The following is an 18,167-nucleotide window of genomic DNA, read 5'->3' on the forward strand; positions in this document are numbered from 1 at the left end:
CAAACGCAGAACAGCCTCCCCGCACCAGGGATCTCTGCCCAGGCCTGCAGGCCAAGGACCCAAGGACTACTGTCAGAAACCCAGCAGGGGAGGCGTGGCTGGGCAGCATGGGGGAGCAGTCAAAGACCTGGAGTGGGTGGAGGCTGAGGCCAATTACCTGGCACCAGGTACCAGGCAGAGCCCTGGGGATCCAAGGAATGCCACACAGTCCCTGCTCTCATGGAATTCACATTCTAACAGAGGAAAAAAATTTGTCACTACCTGGGCACAGTCAGAAAGTGGGAGGACCGCGTAAGGTCCCCTGTGGAAGAGGGCACTGGAGCATCCTAGGCAGGAGGCACAGCTCAGGAAAAGGCATGGAGGTGGGAGATGGGGTGTTGTGTGTGAGGAAGAGCCAGGAGGCCAGTACGGCTGGAGAGGACTAAAAGGTAAGACTGGAGAGGAAAGGAGGGGCCAGGCTGTGGAGAGCCCCACATGCCACATTGGCTTTGGAGGGAACAGGATGCCGCCAGGGGTGAGGAGGGCTAGGGCAAACTCAGACAAACCACTTTGGCAGCAGAGTCAAGAAGGAAGTGGCCAGGAGACCAGAGAGAAGGCTGCCACGGCAGAGAGGCAGAATCCCACTGGAGTCTGCCCTGATGCCCACTGGGAACCTGGCACTCAGGGAAGTCAGCTAGAGAACATCCACGAAAGGGCAACCTGAGGAGTGGTGGGAGACCTGGCAGCCACATCAGCTGAAGACCAGCTGAAGGAAATGGGGGATGGGTGGCCTGGAGTAGGGAAGACCTGGGAGAAGTGATAGCTTTTCTCGGGCCTGGGCTTCACTTGCATAGGGTCTTCTGACCAGGAAGATTGTCAGAGGCTTCTGGGCTTCTCTGACTGGCTGGAAGCGGCCCCCTAACAGAGCCCCAGTGTCGGAGCTGGAGGGTCCAGCCCCCACCCAGTGAGGCCCCACACTAAGAAGTGGGGCCAACAAGGAGAGATTCTCCCACCCTGGAACAGCTCTGATTGTTGGGAAGCTTTGAAATATGGCTCTCTACAGCTGCCGCCGCTGCTCCTGGCTCTGACCTGGCTCCCTCCTCCATGTCCCAGTCCCATTCCACCAACCCTTCAGCCTTCTCAGAGAACTAAATATCCCCAGCTCCTTCAATGGAGCCTCACCCAAATGGTCATCTAGATGCCCTTCCTCTTCTGGCTGCCCCCTTCTAGACACTCTCCAGTTCATCTGGCTGAGTCTGCTACAGCCTGAGGTCCACTCAACCCCCTAGATCCTTTTCAGGACAACTGGTGACTCTCTATGCATCCTTCATCTTGTATAGGTGGAAGTGGTTCTTCTGTACCTAAAGTGAAACTTCATGACCTAGGAGGCCCCCTGGGTAGGGGAGGGAGAGGGGGTCTTCCCTAGAGGCCCGCCAGAGGACAGGTACAACAACTGATGCTGCATTCACACACACTGTTTAGGCTCTCAGGCTGCTCCCAGGGCTTGTGTACCTGTGGGCCCCCCCCACTGGAAGGGGAGCTCCTCGGGAGCACACAGTAAGCTGACTAATTGACCTGGCCTCAGACAGCTCCAGGGCCTCAGACCAAAGCCAGCCTGGGATCCCTCCCAGCCTCTAGGCAGTGAGGCCTTGCAGAAGCTGCCACCCACCACCACCACCTTGCTGTTTTCCACAGACATGCTATGCTTAGAGCTTTTTACCAGGAAAGCAAATTAGAAAATACTTGTAAAGCACTTGCACGGGGCCTGGCACAGAGCAGGTGCTTAACAAATGCTCAATCCTTTCTCCTTCCCTTTTAGTGCAATGACAAGCTAGGCACAGGCAGAAAACCAGGCTTCTGGTCCCAGTTCTGCCGCCCAACTCTGAGCCTCACTTAGGTGGCAAAGGAGACAGAGAGAGGGCCTTGGAATCAGGAACAGCTGAGTGCAAATTCTGCCCAAGGCACTTCTTAGCCATGGGACCCTGAGAACCTCCCTTGCTTTGTCTCAGCATCAGTTCCCTCATCTGTAGAATGGTTACAAGGACAGCATCCACGGGGTTGTCATGGAGACCCAATGAGAAACATCAGTGAAGCACTTTGCGAGCCTGGAAGGGCTCTAGGTAAGCCACAGGGCTCAATTTCCTCATTTGCGTGGGATGGAGAACAAAGCCTCTCCCTTCCCAACGCCCCCACCCCGTCCGTTTCGAAGACACAGACAAGGACCAGAGCAGAAGGCCAGCCACTCCCACCGTGAGTCTGCTCTGGCTGTAACGAGATGCAGGCTGGGTGCCACTTTCCAGCCCTCAGTCTGGCCTTTCAGACATCTCACACTGAAGAACCTACAGACCTCTGCATGTCCCAAACCGAGCTTGTCCTCGTTCCCCCACGCCCCTCCCTTTTCCAAACATCTTTCTTACCGTCCGGGACACCACCATCCTCCCGGGCCCTCACTTGCTCTCTCGCCTGTGCAGTTTGCTTCCACAACAGCTCTCGAATATGCCCCCTTCTCTCCTGACTCTGCCCTCAGCTGCCGGGGGAACTTCCTGCCACAAGTCTCCTTCCCCGCTTCAGTCCACTCTCCACCCAGGTGCTGGCGATCTTCCTAAAGCCCTGGTCCATGCCATCCCCACACTCAATAAACTCCAGCAGCTTCCTATCACTTTCAGCATCGACCAAAAAATCCCATTTGGCGCTCAAGCCTTTGTAAGCCAGCTCCTCCCTACCTTCCCAGTCTTCTCACACCCTGCCTCCGCCTGCCTCCACACATACTTGCAGATCTCGTCATCCCAGCCTCATCTCCCAGCTGGCTGCCCTCATGCATGGAATGTTCTCCGCCTCCTCCAAGAAGCCTTTCCTGATTCCTCTTAATGCCGGTGTCTTCCTTCTGTTACTTGCAACTGCTCCTGCCTCTAGCCTGTTTGTACAGCTATTCGTACGTCGTCCCTCCCATTAGACTGTGAGCTCCAGGAGACCAGGGACTGTCTTCTTGCCTTTCTTTGTATGCCTCACCCTTACCATGGTGCCTGGCACCCAGTAGGCACTTAATGCACACTCATTGACTGGGTTCCTTCCTCCTGGTCCCTCTCAATGCCCCCCCCCCCACTGCTTCCCCACCCCTGTCCCTCCAGGGCCCCTCGGCCCCCTCCAGCCGCCCCAGAGCTGCCACCAAGGGGTCCCCGCTATCCCTCCTCCTATCTCTACTTTGTACTGGATTTCTCCTTCACTGTAAGGGAGGACCAGCTTCCATTCCGCTCCTTGCCTGCTCAGAAAGAGATGTAGCTCAGTTCCGCTTTGCTAAACCCTATTTGGCAATGTGTCTAAACACATGCAAACTTAATTAGTTCAGGAGGGGAGCCTGGGCGTTTGTGGTGATGGACAAAAGTAATGGGAAATGAGACAAGTCAGGGCTGGCAGGGAGTTCTCACTCACGCTCAGTCCCTGGCAGGCCGCTAATCAGAGGTGACTTGCCTCATGGCTGCAGCCAATCAGCAGGCCGCAGGATGATGGGCAGCTCGCTGACAGCCTCCTTCCACGAGCTCAGCAACAGGAGCAGAATCTCCCCCCTCAGCCCCAAAGACAAGCACTCAAGGCTGACTGTCTCAGAGCCAATACTTGGTGCCATTTCCTTCCATCAAGGCAGAAAGGACGAGCCCAGAAGGCAGCACCTCGGGAGGTGATGGAGCTGTGTGTGCCTGCCATGCAGATGAGAGGAGCCCCCGCCACGCTCGGGACCCCCCTCTGCCACCCCGCAGCAGCCCAGGCCCACACGGAGGCTGTCAGGACCAAAGCAGTCATCGACAGCGTGGGCCAGGGTCAGGAACCCCAGTAGCCTCACCACGGCCTATGTGGCCCGGACACAAGGATTCCCTGGGCCCTAGGCTAGGGAACAATCACAGTCCTGTGCCCCCCAAGAGATTTGGGAGTCAAAGAGATCTCCTTCCTAGCATGAGGAAAGAAACAAATGAAATACCCCTGGCCAGGCTGGGGACCTCCTGCAGGAGGCCCTGAGCTCCACCCCAGCTGGGGCATCTTGCCTCTGCCCCAAGACCTCTGGGGGTGGGGTCTGTTTCTTGAAGCCCTTCCTCCCACTGGGTAGCTTTTCTGGACAATCTGTCACATCTCTCGGCCCTTGCCCTGGGGGAGCAGAACCCGCCACCCTCCCCTTCCATGACAGGAGCTCACGAGAAGGCCAATCTCTCTTAGAATTGTTGAAGGAGGGGCATCCTTGCCCACAGAGGCTGCCAGGGAAACTCAGCACATGTGTCTAACCTAGAGCCGGGGAGGACAACATGCAAGAAATCAAGAAAGCAGCCGTGACCCCCTGCTAAGAGGTTAGAGGATACAGACCCCAAGTAATGAGAGGTGAGGAGGAGGGACTCTCCTGCCCCTGCACATGCCATCACCCCTCCTGCGGCTGATCCTCTCCTCTCCTTGCTTCCCACCTTTGCAAATAACTCCTGAAACCCCCTCCCACAGGACAGAGGGCGCACCCCAACTGCAGCATCCCATGCTTGCTGCTGCACCCCCAGAGCCTGGAGTTGGGCTTCAGCCACCCAGTTTTTCATCCTCCAAGATGAGGGCCACACACTCTGTGTCAACCTGACTCTGGCCAAGGCCCTTCAGTCACCACCTAGCTCCACCCTCAAAAGGTGGGCTCAGAAGGAGACAGTGGGGGCTAGGGGAGTTTAGGTTTCGGTTTGCTTCTCAGCAAGATGAAATGTCTCCCCACTAATGACTCCAGCTTTCCAGAAGCTAAGACAGAAGCGCCAGGCACTGCTCTGCGGGCAGGGCCCCACTCTGATCAGGCCTTGGATGGAAGCGAGGGCTCCCAAAGACCCAGGCCAGCCCCTGCCCCCTTCTGCAGCTGGGGCTGCTGCCCCACTCCCCACCTGTCTCTGTCTCGCTAATCAGCAGACCCTGCGCCTCAGGGTAGAGAACACAGAACACAGATGCCCAGCTCCCAGAGACTACAGGGGAGAGTCTGAACCAGGCCACTAACAAGTTATGGATGTCAATTTAGCAGCACATGTGTCAAGCTTGCCTCGCTCTTCTGTGTGAGCCGGCATGGAGATAAGCGGAGACTCAGATGGGCGGTTACGGGAACGCCACTGCATCGGATGCACTGTCATGGAGCACGGTGTGGATGTCCGCCTGGGCGGCTTTTATTTTGTTAGACATTTAATTAAGAGGCTGCCTTCCCAGCAGCTAACCTGGGTCTGGATGCTAAGAGGCAGTCAGAGGCTTGCCAGCCCCAAGGCCTCCCCACCCTATCAGCTTTCTTCCCACACACACCTGTCTCCCGGGCAGCCCGCTCCCAAAGGTACATGGCTGCCTCCCTCTCCCATGCCCAAGCCAGCCCCAGGCTCCTCAACAAACACCGCTTCCAACCCAGGGCTCACAGCTCCCCACCCATCCCTCCTTCAGCAAGTTCTATCGCTGCCTATCTGAGGATCCAGATCTGTGATGCTAGAGCGACACCGTCTAGCTCAGTGAGTAATGCTGGCCCGGCCCCACAATGGGCACTGTCATACAGCATGCCTTCTTCCACCCCCAAGATCCCTCCTGCCCTAAGAAGGGGCTCTCTCACAGAAGAGCTGCAGATGCAGCCAGGTAGCTGGGTGGGCAGAGCACCTGGACATGCTGGCCGGGTAAGTCCTCGTGGGTTTTCACCACGTCTCTAACCTGGTCCTCCCCTATCCAGTCTTCCCTCTGTCTAGACCACCCTCCGCCCCCAGCCCCTCTGCCCTTCCCCCCTCCAATCACTTACTCCAGCAAACCACCCTGAGCCTCCTACCAGCCTCCAAACCTTTTTCCCTCTTCCACAAATATGGCTGTCTGCGGCTCTGAGGATGAGTGTGCAGCTGGGGGGTGATAGCAGGAAGTAATTCAGTATACCAAGTGGCTCCCAGCCCTCACATTTCCCCCCCCAGAGGTTGGCTGGCAGGGGTTCCATCTTCTGAACTCAATAAATAGGGGAGCCCTGGCTCTGGAGTCAGGAGACCCGGGTTCAAATTTCACCTTGGACGCTTACTCCCTGTACAACCTCAAAGAACTCACTTGCCCCACCAAAGCCTCAGTTTCCTCATCTGTAAAAATGAGGAGGCCGGCCTTGATGGTTCCTGCCAGCTCCGACTCTACGATGCTAGCACACAAGGACCGGGGGGGGAGGGGGAGTTGAACAGAAAATGATGCTGGTCGGCAGTAAGCGAGGCCCTGCAAGTCCTCCCCTCCCCAGGGAGATACTCTCCACCTTCAGCCACAAATAACATGGAGGGATCGATACTCTCAATCCTCAGCAAACAAGCCCAGCCCTCCTGCACACCTCCCAACCCTGAAGGCTAGCAGAAGCCTGAGAGCCAGTGAGGACAGAAACCAACCTCCCTCCAGACTCAGGGGCCCAGGTGTGGAGGCAGATGTAAAAGATGGGGAGACATACCCCAGGTCATCGAGGAACTGCCTCTGGGGACTCGCTTCCCAGAGGCGGCACATGGTAGCAGGGGAGGTAGGGGGACCCCACTCCCTCTCAGTCCTTTACCATTGAACTTTCTAAAAACATGGCGTCCGCATGCCTGGCCCGTGCCCCTGACGACCCGCCAGCAGCAGAGCTTGCCCTGGGGCCAGAGAGAGCCAGGCGGGAAGGCACTGGGCAGAGTGGGCCCAGCCACAAGTGAGCCTCAGTGTACTCCGGTCAGGGCCTGCTCAGATGCCTCCCTAGAGGCTGCCCACGGCCTGGACGGCTGGGGCTGGGCTGCCCTTGTCATACTCACATCACTTTCAAGTCCCAGTCTCCACAAGTGACGAAGATCGACTTGACGCTCGGATCTAGAAGGCCTTCCTTCGCCATCCACTCATCGACTCTCTGGAAAGAGCACAAGAGAAGAGATTGGCCTCTTTCTTTTCTGAAACAAACAAAGGCCTGGTAGCCAGAAGCTGATAAGCAGGAGAAAATGGTGTCTTGGGCACACTGGGCCCATGGAAGCATGCAATCCTCTGCTCCCCCCGCAGGGACAGGCTGGTTCCCTGGGGCTGGGGCTCCGGAGCTGCCTCCACAGTCCCCCTCTCCCCTCCTTTCAGCTTCGCTGGCATGCCACCTAAAGCTGAACCAAATGGTGCCAAACAGGGACAGGGACCCCTGATTAAGAATGAATTAGTTCCTCATCAAGGACTAAAGAGGGCAAGGGAAAGAAGTACTTCACAACCCATGTCTATTTCCAGGCAGGTGTCAGGAAGTCAATCCATCAAGCATTTATTAAGCACCTGCTATGTACCAGTTGCCAAGGATACAAAGACAAAAACAGGGCAATCCCTGGTGCTCCAATCCTACCAGCCTGCCGGGAAGGACCATTCTGAGCTTTCCAAGGTGCTGAGGTCCTGCCCTCTCCCCAGGGACGCAGGGGGCCAATGCCCTGGACCCGCACCCCGAGCAGCATCAAAGTCTGGTTGTCTGGAAACCGAAGATGGGTGCCAAGGGCCCTCTCCTCATGCCAATGCAGCAGCATTTTAGCAGAGAACCAAAGCACCCAAATCTGTGATCCTAGAGTGATCTCAGATCTAGAGCTGGGGGAACCCTAGAAGCCCAGAGTACTAAGCACCTGGTGCCTGAGACAGGCTCAGGTCCCAGACCTAGACTGGGGCTGACTGCAGCAAGTGCAGCTCTCATTCCAAGGCTCTCCACGCTGGAAGTGCTCTCAGAAGCCATCCACACTAATGCGTAGCTGACCTAGAATCCTCCTGACAAGACCTTGAGGTCATCCTGTTTGGTCGGCTCCTCTACCTTCTAAAGGATAATCATCATTAAGGCAAGTCAAGAAGTTACTAGCAGCTCTGCTTTAGCGAAAAGCTCCGGGAAACGCCTAGATAACTGAAGTCCCCCATCGGTACCAAATCCTGACTCTCTTCCACACTTGGGAGTGATTTCCCAAACTCCTCATCTATTTTCTCTTTCTGTCCAGGTGGTCTGTAGTCTATACCACTGATAAAATCACTTCTACTTTTCCCTCCTTTGCTTCTGACTACTGCCTCCCTTATTCCACCTTCCCTTTTATTCTCTCCTCACTTTGCCCTCCTACTTCCTGTTGAGTAAGATGAATTCTTGCACCCAACTGTGCACATGTGTGCTCTTCCCTCCTTTGACTAGTTCAGATGAGAGTGAGGTTAGAGTCACCTGCTCTGTTGTATAAACGCCTCCTTATGCATTCCATTTATGTGAGATGATTTTCTCCACTCTTCTCCCTTCCCCCTCCACATCCCAGCGCGTTTCATCCCCCGACCCTTCCATTCTTCTTTCGAGATCATCCAAACACGGCAGAATCACACTAGGCCCTTCTCACGAGATTCCCTCTAAGGTTCCTGGTAACGTCTCCCCACATAAGAATGGAAACAGCTTACCCTTTAGTCCCTTCCAATTCCCCACTCATCTCTACCCTTTAATGCTTCTCTTAGGTCTTGTGTTTATATGTCAAAATTTCTCCACAGCTCTGGTCTTTTCATCAGGAATGTCTGAACGTCTTTTCCCCTGCAGGATTATACTGAGTTTTGCTGGGTAGGTTATTTTTGGTTGCAAGCCTTTACCTTTTGGAATATCATTCCACATTCTCTGTTCCTTGAAAATTGTGATTTGAGGGGCAGCTAGGTAGTGCAGTGGATAGAACACCGGCCCTGGATTCAGGAGGACCTGAGTTCAAATCCGGCCTCAGACACATGACACGTACTATCTGTGTGACCCTGGGCAAGTCACTTAACCCCATTGCCTAACACCCCCACCCCAAAAAATATTTAAAAAAAAAAGAAAATTGTGATTTGAGTGCTCTGGATTTTTGCTATAACATTCCTAGAAGTTTTCATTTTAATATTTCTCTAACTGTTGCATTCTTTCTATTTCTACCATGCCCTCCAGTTCTAAGAAATCTGGGCAGTCATCTTTGATTATTTCTTGAAGTATGACGTCTAGACTTGTTGTTGTTGTTGTTCCTGGCTTTAAATTATCTGTCCTCAATCTCTTTTCCAGGTCAGTTGTTTTTTCCTATGAGATATTTCATTTTTTTCCTATTTTTTCAAAAGTCTTTTAACTTGAAAGGATATGAACAGGCAGTTTTCAGATGAAGAAATTAAAGCTATCTATAGTCATGAAAAAAGTGCTCTAAATCACTACTGATTAGAAAAACGCAAATCAAAACAACTCTGAGGCACCACCTCATACCTATCAGATGGGCTAATATGAAAAAAAAAAAAGAAAATGATAATGTGGGAAAATTGGAACACTAATGCATTGTTGGTGGAGCTGTGAACTGATCCAACCATTCTGGAGAGCAATTTAGAACTATAAAACTCTGCATATCCTTTGATCCAGCAATACCACTACCAGTATCCCAAAGAGATCATAAAAAAGGGAAAAGGATCCACATATACAAAAGTATTTATAGCAGCTCTTTTTGTAGCGGCAAAGAACTGGAAATTGAGGAGATCTGGGGAATGGCTGAACAAGTTGTGGTATACGAATGTAATGGAATACTACAGTACTGTAAGAAATGATGAGCAGGCAGATTTCAGAAAAACCTGGAAAGACTTGTATGGACTGATGCTGAGTGAAGTGAGCAGAACCAAGAGGACACTGTACATGGTAACAGCCACACTGTGCAATGACTAGCTTTCATAGACTTACCTCTTCTCGGCAATACAGTGATCTAAGACAATTCCAAAAGACTCAGGTTGGAAAGAACTATGGAGTTGAATGCAGATGGAAGCATACCACTTTCTCTCTTTTTTTTTTCTTTCTCATGGTTTTTCCCTTTTTTTCTGATTCTTCTTTCACAACATGACTAATGTGGAAACATGTTTGATATGATTGTACATGTATAGCCTATATCAGACTGCATGCCATCTTGGGGAGGGGGAGGGGACGGAGAGGGAAAAATCTGGAACTCAAAACCTCATAAAAGTGAATGTTGAAAACTTAAATAAATAAAAATGTAAAGTCTTTTGACTTTGTTTTATTATTTCTTGTTTGATCTCTCTCACTCTCTCTCTCTCTCTCTCTCTCTCTCTCTCTCTCTCTCTCTCTCTCTCTCTCTCTCTCTCTCTCTCTCTCTCTCTCTCTCTCTCTCTCCCCCCCTTCCCCCCCAGGAATTCTTGTTGGGTTAGTATCCAAGCTGCATTCTTCTTGGAAGGTTTTCTTGTAGATGTTTTCAAGTCATTCTCTTCTGTATTTGTGTCTAGAGCTCTCTGTCACAAAAAGTAGTCTTTTTGGTTGGGTTCTTTTTTGTTTTTATTTGGTTTTGCTCCTTCTTCCAGCTTCTAACTTGATTATGGGCTTTTATGTTAGTGGTGGGCTCTGCTCACTTCCAACAGGAATGTCCAACCTGAACTTCTACACGTCAGTCTGGGGGGGCGGGGTCTGCAAGTTTTCAGTGCTCTCAAAGAGCTCTCACTGGGAAAGAGGTCTGCTCACCGCCCTCCTGGTGTAAGTTCTGCAAGTTCCTGACTTGGGTCTGGATTATGAGTTTCAGTAAACCGTTGCTGGACTCTGACATAGGAAGAAGAAGGCAGATGGGAAGTTCTGTAGGTTCAGAGTGACTGAACTCCTGGCTCCACTTCAGTCTGGGACCCCTGCCTTGGTTATTCCACTGCAGGTTTGCGTGTTGGGTTAAGGGCTAGAACTAAGTCACTGCTACTCTCTCGGGCTCAGAGCCGTATAACTACATTTCTGGCACTTCTTTCTTGCTCAGAACATAGCTAGGCCCACACCGGCTTGGGACCACGCCCTTCCTCCCTAGACCTGTGTAATGGGTGGTAAGAGAAGTGCCAGATGGCAGCAGCTCCTGTACTCAGTCCTAGTTCAGGGATCCCCTGGGATTTCTTTCTGCCCCAGCGCTTCCTGCCCTGGCACCCTGCCTTGGCCTACTTTCAGTCCCTCAGAGCCGGAATGCTCCATGCTGTTGGCACCACGCACACCCTGGGCAACTCCCCCATCCTTGATGTCAGCAGACCTTCCTCGCTGTCTCCCTAAGCTGCCTTGGGCTGAAGAAATGATTCATTGTGACATTTTCTTGGCTCTCTTGATCAAAATTCAGTCTGGTGCATTTTCTAGGTCATTGTGGAGAAGGTAGATTGGTTAAAATGGTCCCTCTTAGTCTGCCGTCTTGACTCTGCCTCCAGATGGTGTCTGACTAGCTATGGACTACTGTTGGGGAGGACCATTTGTACCAGACTGACCAAGGAAGACAGATACCTAGCGCAGACCACAATACTGCAAACCGAGACTGGATCTACAGGCAGCTCTTCTGATGGTGGTCACAGCTGCCCAGCAGAGGTAGCTATCCTATGGGTTGGGTGAAACTTCCCAAACTCATCTCTGCTATACACCTGGCTGGGTGCCATCAAATCAATGTCATCCAGGGTTCTGGCCAGTCAGACACTAGCCACAGAGTCCCAAATTAACCACATTCTGACAGAAGTCATTCCAACTGGTGGCAAAGTGGCCACCATTCCCTGACACCTTCCACTCAAAGCCCTGGCAGCCCTGAGGGCCAGGGCCTTCCACATGGGCACTGGCTCAATAGTACCACTTGGACCCTCCTGAGCAGGTTACTTCCAGGCCAGCCCTCCCTCCCCCCGGAGTATTCCTACTTAACACACAATGCAGCCTTTCCTGTTTCTCTCAAGTGAAGCATAGCCTTCTAGATCCATGTCTAGTCATGGGCCTTAATCTACCAATATCTAAGAGATACCTGAGAAGTCAAGGTGGCCACCTCCCTGAGTTAAGAGCTCTTGTCTGTTGCCCAAACTTTGGGCGTTATGCACGGACTTTTGAGGCCACAGACTTTGCTTCTAGAGCCTTTCTTGGATTGTGACTTCTATAAACTTCTGGATATTTCTTCTTCCTATGTCATGGCTTCTTTATAGTATCTAGCCGGGTGACTAAATGTAGAGTTTTCTCTCTCTCATACCTGACCTGCTAAGAAGCAGAGTGGAGTTCACTCTGAAACTGCACAAATAATTTTTTGAACCCAAGCACAAAACTTTACACTTACCCCTATCAGTTTCACTTTAAACCAATGTCCTATACTATTGGGTAGCAGCAGTCCCTCTAACCTCCAGGCCTTCTCCAAGTTGGACAAACAGGCTATTTTCTGCCTTCAGTTAAGTCCATGACAACATCGAATACGACAGGGGCAGAAACGGCACTTTTCTGTCCCAGGATTTCATTCTTCAGCAACCAACCAGAAAGCTTTTATTTAGTACCTCCTCTGTGTCAGGCACGGTGCTAAGCACTGAGGACACCGATACAAAGGATGAACCTTAACTCACTGCAAGATGACCCTGTTCTAACCCATTTTCCTCCAGCACACTGCCCCCTTCCTCACTTCAATCTCTTCCTATCCACTGGAGAATCCCCTGCTGCCTATAAATATCTCTCCCCCCTCCTCAAAAAACCCTCACTTGAGCCATCCGTCCCTGCCCACTATCAGTCCATCTCTCTTCTCCTTCACTGGGCTAAATTCCTAGAGAAGGCCATGTGACAGGGCCCTCCACCTCTTCTCCTTTCACTCTCTTTTGCAGTTTGGCCTCTGACCTCATCATTCAACCAAAACTACTCTTTCCAAAGCTACTAATGATCTCTTAACTGAAAAATCTAATGACATTTTCTTAGTCCTCATCCTTCCTGGCCTGTTCCTCCTCAGGTTTAGTTGCTAGACCTTATTCAGATAATCATGTAGATCCTCTGCCACGGCCCCCTTCTCTCCTCTCTCTGTAATATTTCCTCTGGCAATCGCATTGGCTCTCATGGTTTCAATTTTCATTTCTATACAGATGACTTGTCCAGCCCTAATCTCCTGACCCCCAATCTCACATCTCATAGTGCCTACTGGACATCGTGAACTGGATGCCCTATAAACTCAATAATCCAAACCAAACTCATCCTTCCCCTCAAACACTCTCCTCTTCTTTAGTTCACGTTCCTGTTGAGGGCATCACCATCCTCCTCATCACCCAGGCTCATAACTCCTCATTCCTTCACACCCCAGCTCCATATCAAATCAGCTGCCAAGGCCCGTCTTTTCTACCTCTGTAGCATCTTTCATAGATGCTCCCTTCCCTCCTCTGACAATGCAGACAGCACGGTCTGTCAAGTAGATCTGTAGGCCCTCATTACCTCTTGCCTGGACTACTTCAATAGCTTGCTGATTGGTCTCAATACCTCAGTCCTCTCTCCAATCCATCTTCCCCTCAGCTACTAAACTGATCTTCCTAAAACCAAGTCTGATCATGTTACCCCACCCCACCCCCACTCAGTAAGCTCCAGTGGCCCCTGGGACCTCCAGGATCAAATATAAAATACTCTGTTTGGCCCCTTCCTAGCTTTCCAGTCTTCTTACACCTTCTTCCCCTCCATGTGTTCATTGACCCAGTGACACTGGCCTCCTCACACAAAAAACTCCATCTCCCGACTCGGAACATTTTCTCTGGCTGTTCCCCAGGCCTGGACTGCTATCTCTCTTGGCTTCCCAGGCTTCTGTTAAGTCTCAGCTAAAGCCCCACCTTTTCCTAGAAGCTTTTACCAATCCTCCTTAACCTCCGTGCCTTCCCTCTGAGATGACCCCCACTATGTCTTAGTGTTTGCGTATCATCTCTCCCATTACACTGCTTTTTGTCTTTTGTTGAATCCTTAGCACTTAGCAGGGTGCTACACACAGCTGGTGCTTAATAAATGTTAGCTGACTTGATCTGACTTGACTCTCAAGCCATTTTATAGACCAGGAAATTAAGGTGTGGAGTGGTTGGTGACTTGGCCAAATTCCCATGGCAGGAAAGCGTTGGAGCCAGGACTCAGATTTAGGTCCTCTAACTCTTAGGCCGGTGTTCTTTTCCCTACACCATGGGCAGTGCACACACACACACACACACACACACACACACACACACACACACACACACACACACACACCCAACTATTTCTAAGAAGCAGAATGCACACATGAGGTGAGCCAAAGATAATCTCATCCATGACAGTGTCCAGGCAGTCCAAACCTAACACAAACCACCCCTGCCTTGAAAGGCCCAAAGTTGTTATCTTCCTCCTCAGAGTTAGGAAGCCCTCATCAGGATGGTAGACACGCTGATGGAGAAGAGGGTGAAGACTAGCTGGGAGGAGGAGGGCATGACCTGTGTCCCAAAAGCACGGGCTAGGAAGGGAGCAAATCGTCCCCACGTTGTTCCCATTCCAACTTTGGCCATAAACCAACCAAGCTGCCAGGACTGCCCCAGCTTATGCCTATGGTACACGGGGCTACCCTGGTTCAGGTCTACTCCAGGAAGCCCCCCTACCCCCACTTCAGGTCGAGATCCCCTCAGCCTAGTATCGGCACTCCTGAAAGCTGGAGCCAGCCAAGCCAGACTGCCTCTGGGCAGTCCCTCCATCCACTGATGTCCACGGACCAAGGAGAGGACAGAGACTGCACTCAGCTGCAGCGATCTGATTATCCTTCCACCACCACTGGGCAGCAGACCCTACCTGGGTGATTGCTAGGGCAGGAGCTGGGGGGTTATTCCTTTTGGGTCTAAATCCCAGCTGTACCTAGAACTAGGTCTGACACTCTGTATGGGTCTCTCTGCACTTCAAGTCTGCTCTTCTCAGCTCCCTACCATTCTAAGACCAAGACCCCATAATGCTGCTTGCTGAGAGCTGGTAGCATGTACAGGGAATCCTGGGAGAACTCCTAAATCATGGGACTGTCCTGGAAGTCAAAGAGAGGGCTGGACCTCATCCTGAAAGAGGAGAAGAGGCTCAGAGACCTTCTTTTTCTAGGTTATCAGGGAGAACCAAGGCCTCCTCCCAAAATGAGGGAGGAGTGCTTCAGCAGGAGACAAAGAAAAAGAATCTGGAAGGTAAAAAGGGAATCCTGACCAATCAGCGGGCTGGAGGGTAGAATTCAATTCAATGCAACAAGCATTTATCAAGTGCCTACTGTGTGCCAAGACTGATGACAGGCAATGGAACACAAAGACAAAATGGAGACAGTCTCTGCCTCCAGGAGCTTCTGGGTACAGACACAGTGATTTATGGGGGGGGGGGAGTGTTACAGAAAGGCCTCCTGGGAGCAGCGGCACATGACCCAAGTCTCGATGAGGTGTAAGGATGCTGAGACACGGAGGCGAGGAGGAGGCCCTTCCAGGACCGTATAAAGACGTGGAGATGGCAGGTGTCACTCCATTTAAGCAGAACAGGGCGGAAGGAGGGGAAGTCTTCTGGAGACAGAGGCTGGTGCCAGACTGAAGGGAATTCACCCTGTGGCATGGGAAGAGTTTGTGCGGGATGAATCCAGTGATGTAAAGTAGGGTATACAGTGTTCAGGAACTCTGTCCTGATTTCCCTGGTAGAAGAAGGTGTCACTCGGGGTTTGGGGGGGGCAAGGGAAGAGGATGAGGAACCTAGGCTGCTAAGTAACGGTTGCAAGTTTTGTCCTGGGTCTCCCCAGATTGAGTGGAAGGAGAAGTATCTAGAAGAGCATGAGGACCCCACTGGAGAGGGTCTCCTGGCAGCTAGACAACATCCTCAGACTTGCCACACCGGGTGACCGACCCCTGATTTGCACGACTCAAGTGGGCACCAAAGTGGCCTTTTAAGAAGCCCAGCTTAGGATTCAAACACTAAAGTCCACTATGGGGGCTCAGCTGCTCCGCAAGTGGGGGACATCAAACCCGCTTTCTCTCCTTTTCCTCATTCTTTCTTTAAAAGAAAAATCTTTATGATGAGGGATGCTCTCTGGGAGGGGGAAGAAGAGGGTTACAGGAAAATCTAGGTGATATAAAAACAAGAGACAGCACTAAAAGTCTACGTAGGACATTTTTAGGTGCAGTAAGTACTCAGCAAGATGGCCCCTCATGGCCCTTGATGAGCCCCACCGGCCAAGTCAGCCAGATGAAGGACAGGCCATCGTACTGAGAGAACTGGCAAGGGTGACCTGTGAGTCAGAGGCAAGGGTCAGTGAGAGACTGTACAGAGGAGGAAAGGGAGGGGAGAGATGGGGAGAGAGAGGGGGAGAAAAAGAGGAAGACAGAGACAAAGAGAATGCATGTAGGAAGTCAGAAAAGGATAAACATCCTAATTTTATTTTAAAAGTGAAGAGAAGAGAATTTGCAAACTAGAGGCCAGTGAGCACGATTTCCATTCCTGGGAAAATTCTAAAACATGGTATTACAAAGTTGCTAAGTAAATCTCTATAAAGGTAAATAAATCATCACGCGCAGTCAGTCAACAAGCACTCATTAAGTGCCTCCTGTGTACCGGGCACAGTGCTTAGCACTAGGAATACAAAGAAAGGCAAGGGCATGGCTCCTGCCCTCAAGGAGCTCCCAGTCTAATGGGGAAGATGACATGCAGAGAACAAGGTACGTCAAAGATGTCCACAGCATAAATGGAAGGGGACCTCAGAGAGACGGTGCTGACGGAGGTCCTGCAGGGGAGGAGGGGCAGCATCCCTGGCAGAGAGGACGCCAGGGAAAACGCCCTGAGCTGGAATATGGAATGTGTTGTGCCACTGTCCCTCCCCTGTGGAACGGAGTCACGGCAGTTGAGTCTTGGAGGCTGGAAAGGTCAGAAGGGCTCACCTTGTGACTGGCACAGAAAGCCCAACAGCCTTTTCTATTTGATCCTCAAGGTAACAGGGAGCCACTGGAGTTTACTGGGGGGGGGGGGGGGTCAGACCAGAGCAGCTGAGCAGAGGATCCCAAAGCATCAGCCAGCACAGCCTCACCAAGGACAGGTCACCCCAGACTAGCTCTACTTCTGACACAGCCACTAGGATGGAACGCTGGTTGACTGCCTGTCCCCAGAGCTGAGGGACCCGCTGGGAAGCTGTGGCCTAGATAATGGCAAAGTCCAAGATGACACAAACCCCTTCCTGCTCCTGGCAGGGAGGGAGGGCACTCTGGGTAAGGCCTGTGGCAGAGTCTGTCAGACACAGACCCTGGTTCTGAGGGAGGGTTTGGTGGGGAGGAGATGGGAGGAAATGGGAAGGGGCTGTGGTGTGAAGCAACAAAAGGCCTCATGGCAACTTGAACCAATCCTGCAGATGGGGAAATCCAGAACTGAAGGAACGGCCAGACCCAGAAGCCAGGAGCAGTTCTGTCATCACCAAAGCCTCTCTGCCAAGGGAACAATCTTGGGCCAATAAAAGCAGAGCAGAAATGGCCAATGAACCTGGAAAGACTTGTATGGACCGATGCAGAGTGAAGTGAGGAGAACCAGGAGAACATTGCACATAGTTACAGCCACGTTGTGCGATGACTAACGTTGATAGACTTAACCCTTTTCAGCAATGCAAGGATCTAAGACATCTCCAAAGGTTCCCTGATGGAAAATGCGATCCACATCCAAAGAAAGAACTATGGAGTCTGAATGCCAACTGAATGTTTGCTCTCTCTTTTTTTGTTTCTTCTTTCTTGTGATTCCTCTCGTTGGTTCTAATTCTTTACAACTTGACTAATGTGAAAATACGTTTAATAGGAATGTATGTATAGAGCCCATATCAGATTGCACACCGTCGTAGGGAGGGGGGAAGAGATGGAGGGGGAGAAAATTTAAAACTCAAAATCTTATGGAAGTGAATGATGAAAACTAAAGTAAATAAATTAATTTACTAAAAGTAAATAAATTAATTCATTTTAAAAAATGGCTGATGGATCTGTCTCCATGCCCCCAGTCCCCCAATCTTTGCTGGGCCTGCACTCAGCTGTGGCAATCTGATCATCCTTCCACCACCACTGTGTAATGGACTGATTTGGAAAACTATGATGAGTGTGTGTGTGTGTGTGTGTATTTTTTTTTTAGTGAGGCAATTCGGGTTAAGTGACTTGCCCAGAGTCACACAGCTAGAAACTATTATGTGTCTGAGGCTGGATTTGAACTCAGGTCCTCCTGACTCCAGGACAGGTGCTCTATTTACTGCACCACCTAGCTGCCCCTTGATAAGTATATTATTAAGTGCCCACTTTGTGCTAAGAGCCTAGCTGGCCACAGACAAAAACAAGGCAGTCATGGCCTCAGAGGCAGCTAGGCAGCATGACAGAAGAACCTGAGAAGAACCCTGCTTTAGACACCTACTAGCTGTGCAACACTGGACAGGTCACTCAACCTCTGCCTGCCTCAGTCTGCTTACCTGTAAAATGAGCACGGTAATAATAGCACC

General features: G+C 51.4%; 1 protein-coding gene across 4 annotated transcripts in view; it reads right to left on the bottom strand.

Annotated features, from left to right (window-relative positions):
- Nucleotides 1-18,167, bottom strand: part of ERI3 (ERI1 exoribonuclease family member 3) — a 191,406-nt gene that overhangs the window by 109,343 nt on the left and 63,896 nt on the right. For all 4 annotated transcript variants that reach the window (XM_020987552.2, XM_020987550.2, XM_078156599.1 and 1 more), the window contains one exon: nt 6,747-6,838. In XM_020987552.2, coding sequence (XP_020843211.1) covers nt 6,747-6,838 — 92 coding nt within the window. The remainder of the gene's footprint in view (nt 1-6,746; nt 6,839-18,167) is intronic.

The sequence above is a fragment of the Phascolarctos cinereus genome, unplaced genomic scaffold (assembly GCF_003287225.1).
Source record: "Phascolarctos cinereus isolate Bilbo 61053 unplaced genomic scaffold, phaCin_HiC Scaffold_5;HRSCAF=322, whole genome shotgun sequence".
Classification (NCBI taxonomy): Eukaryota; Metazoa; Chordata; class Mammalia; order Diprotodontia; family Phascolarctidae; genus Phascolarctos; species Phascolarctos cinereus.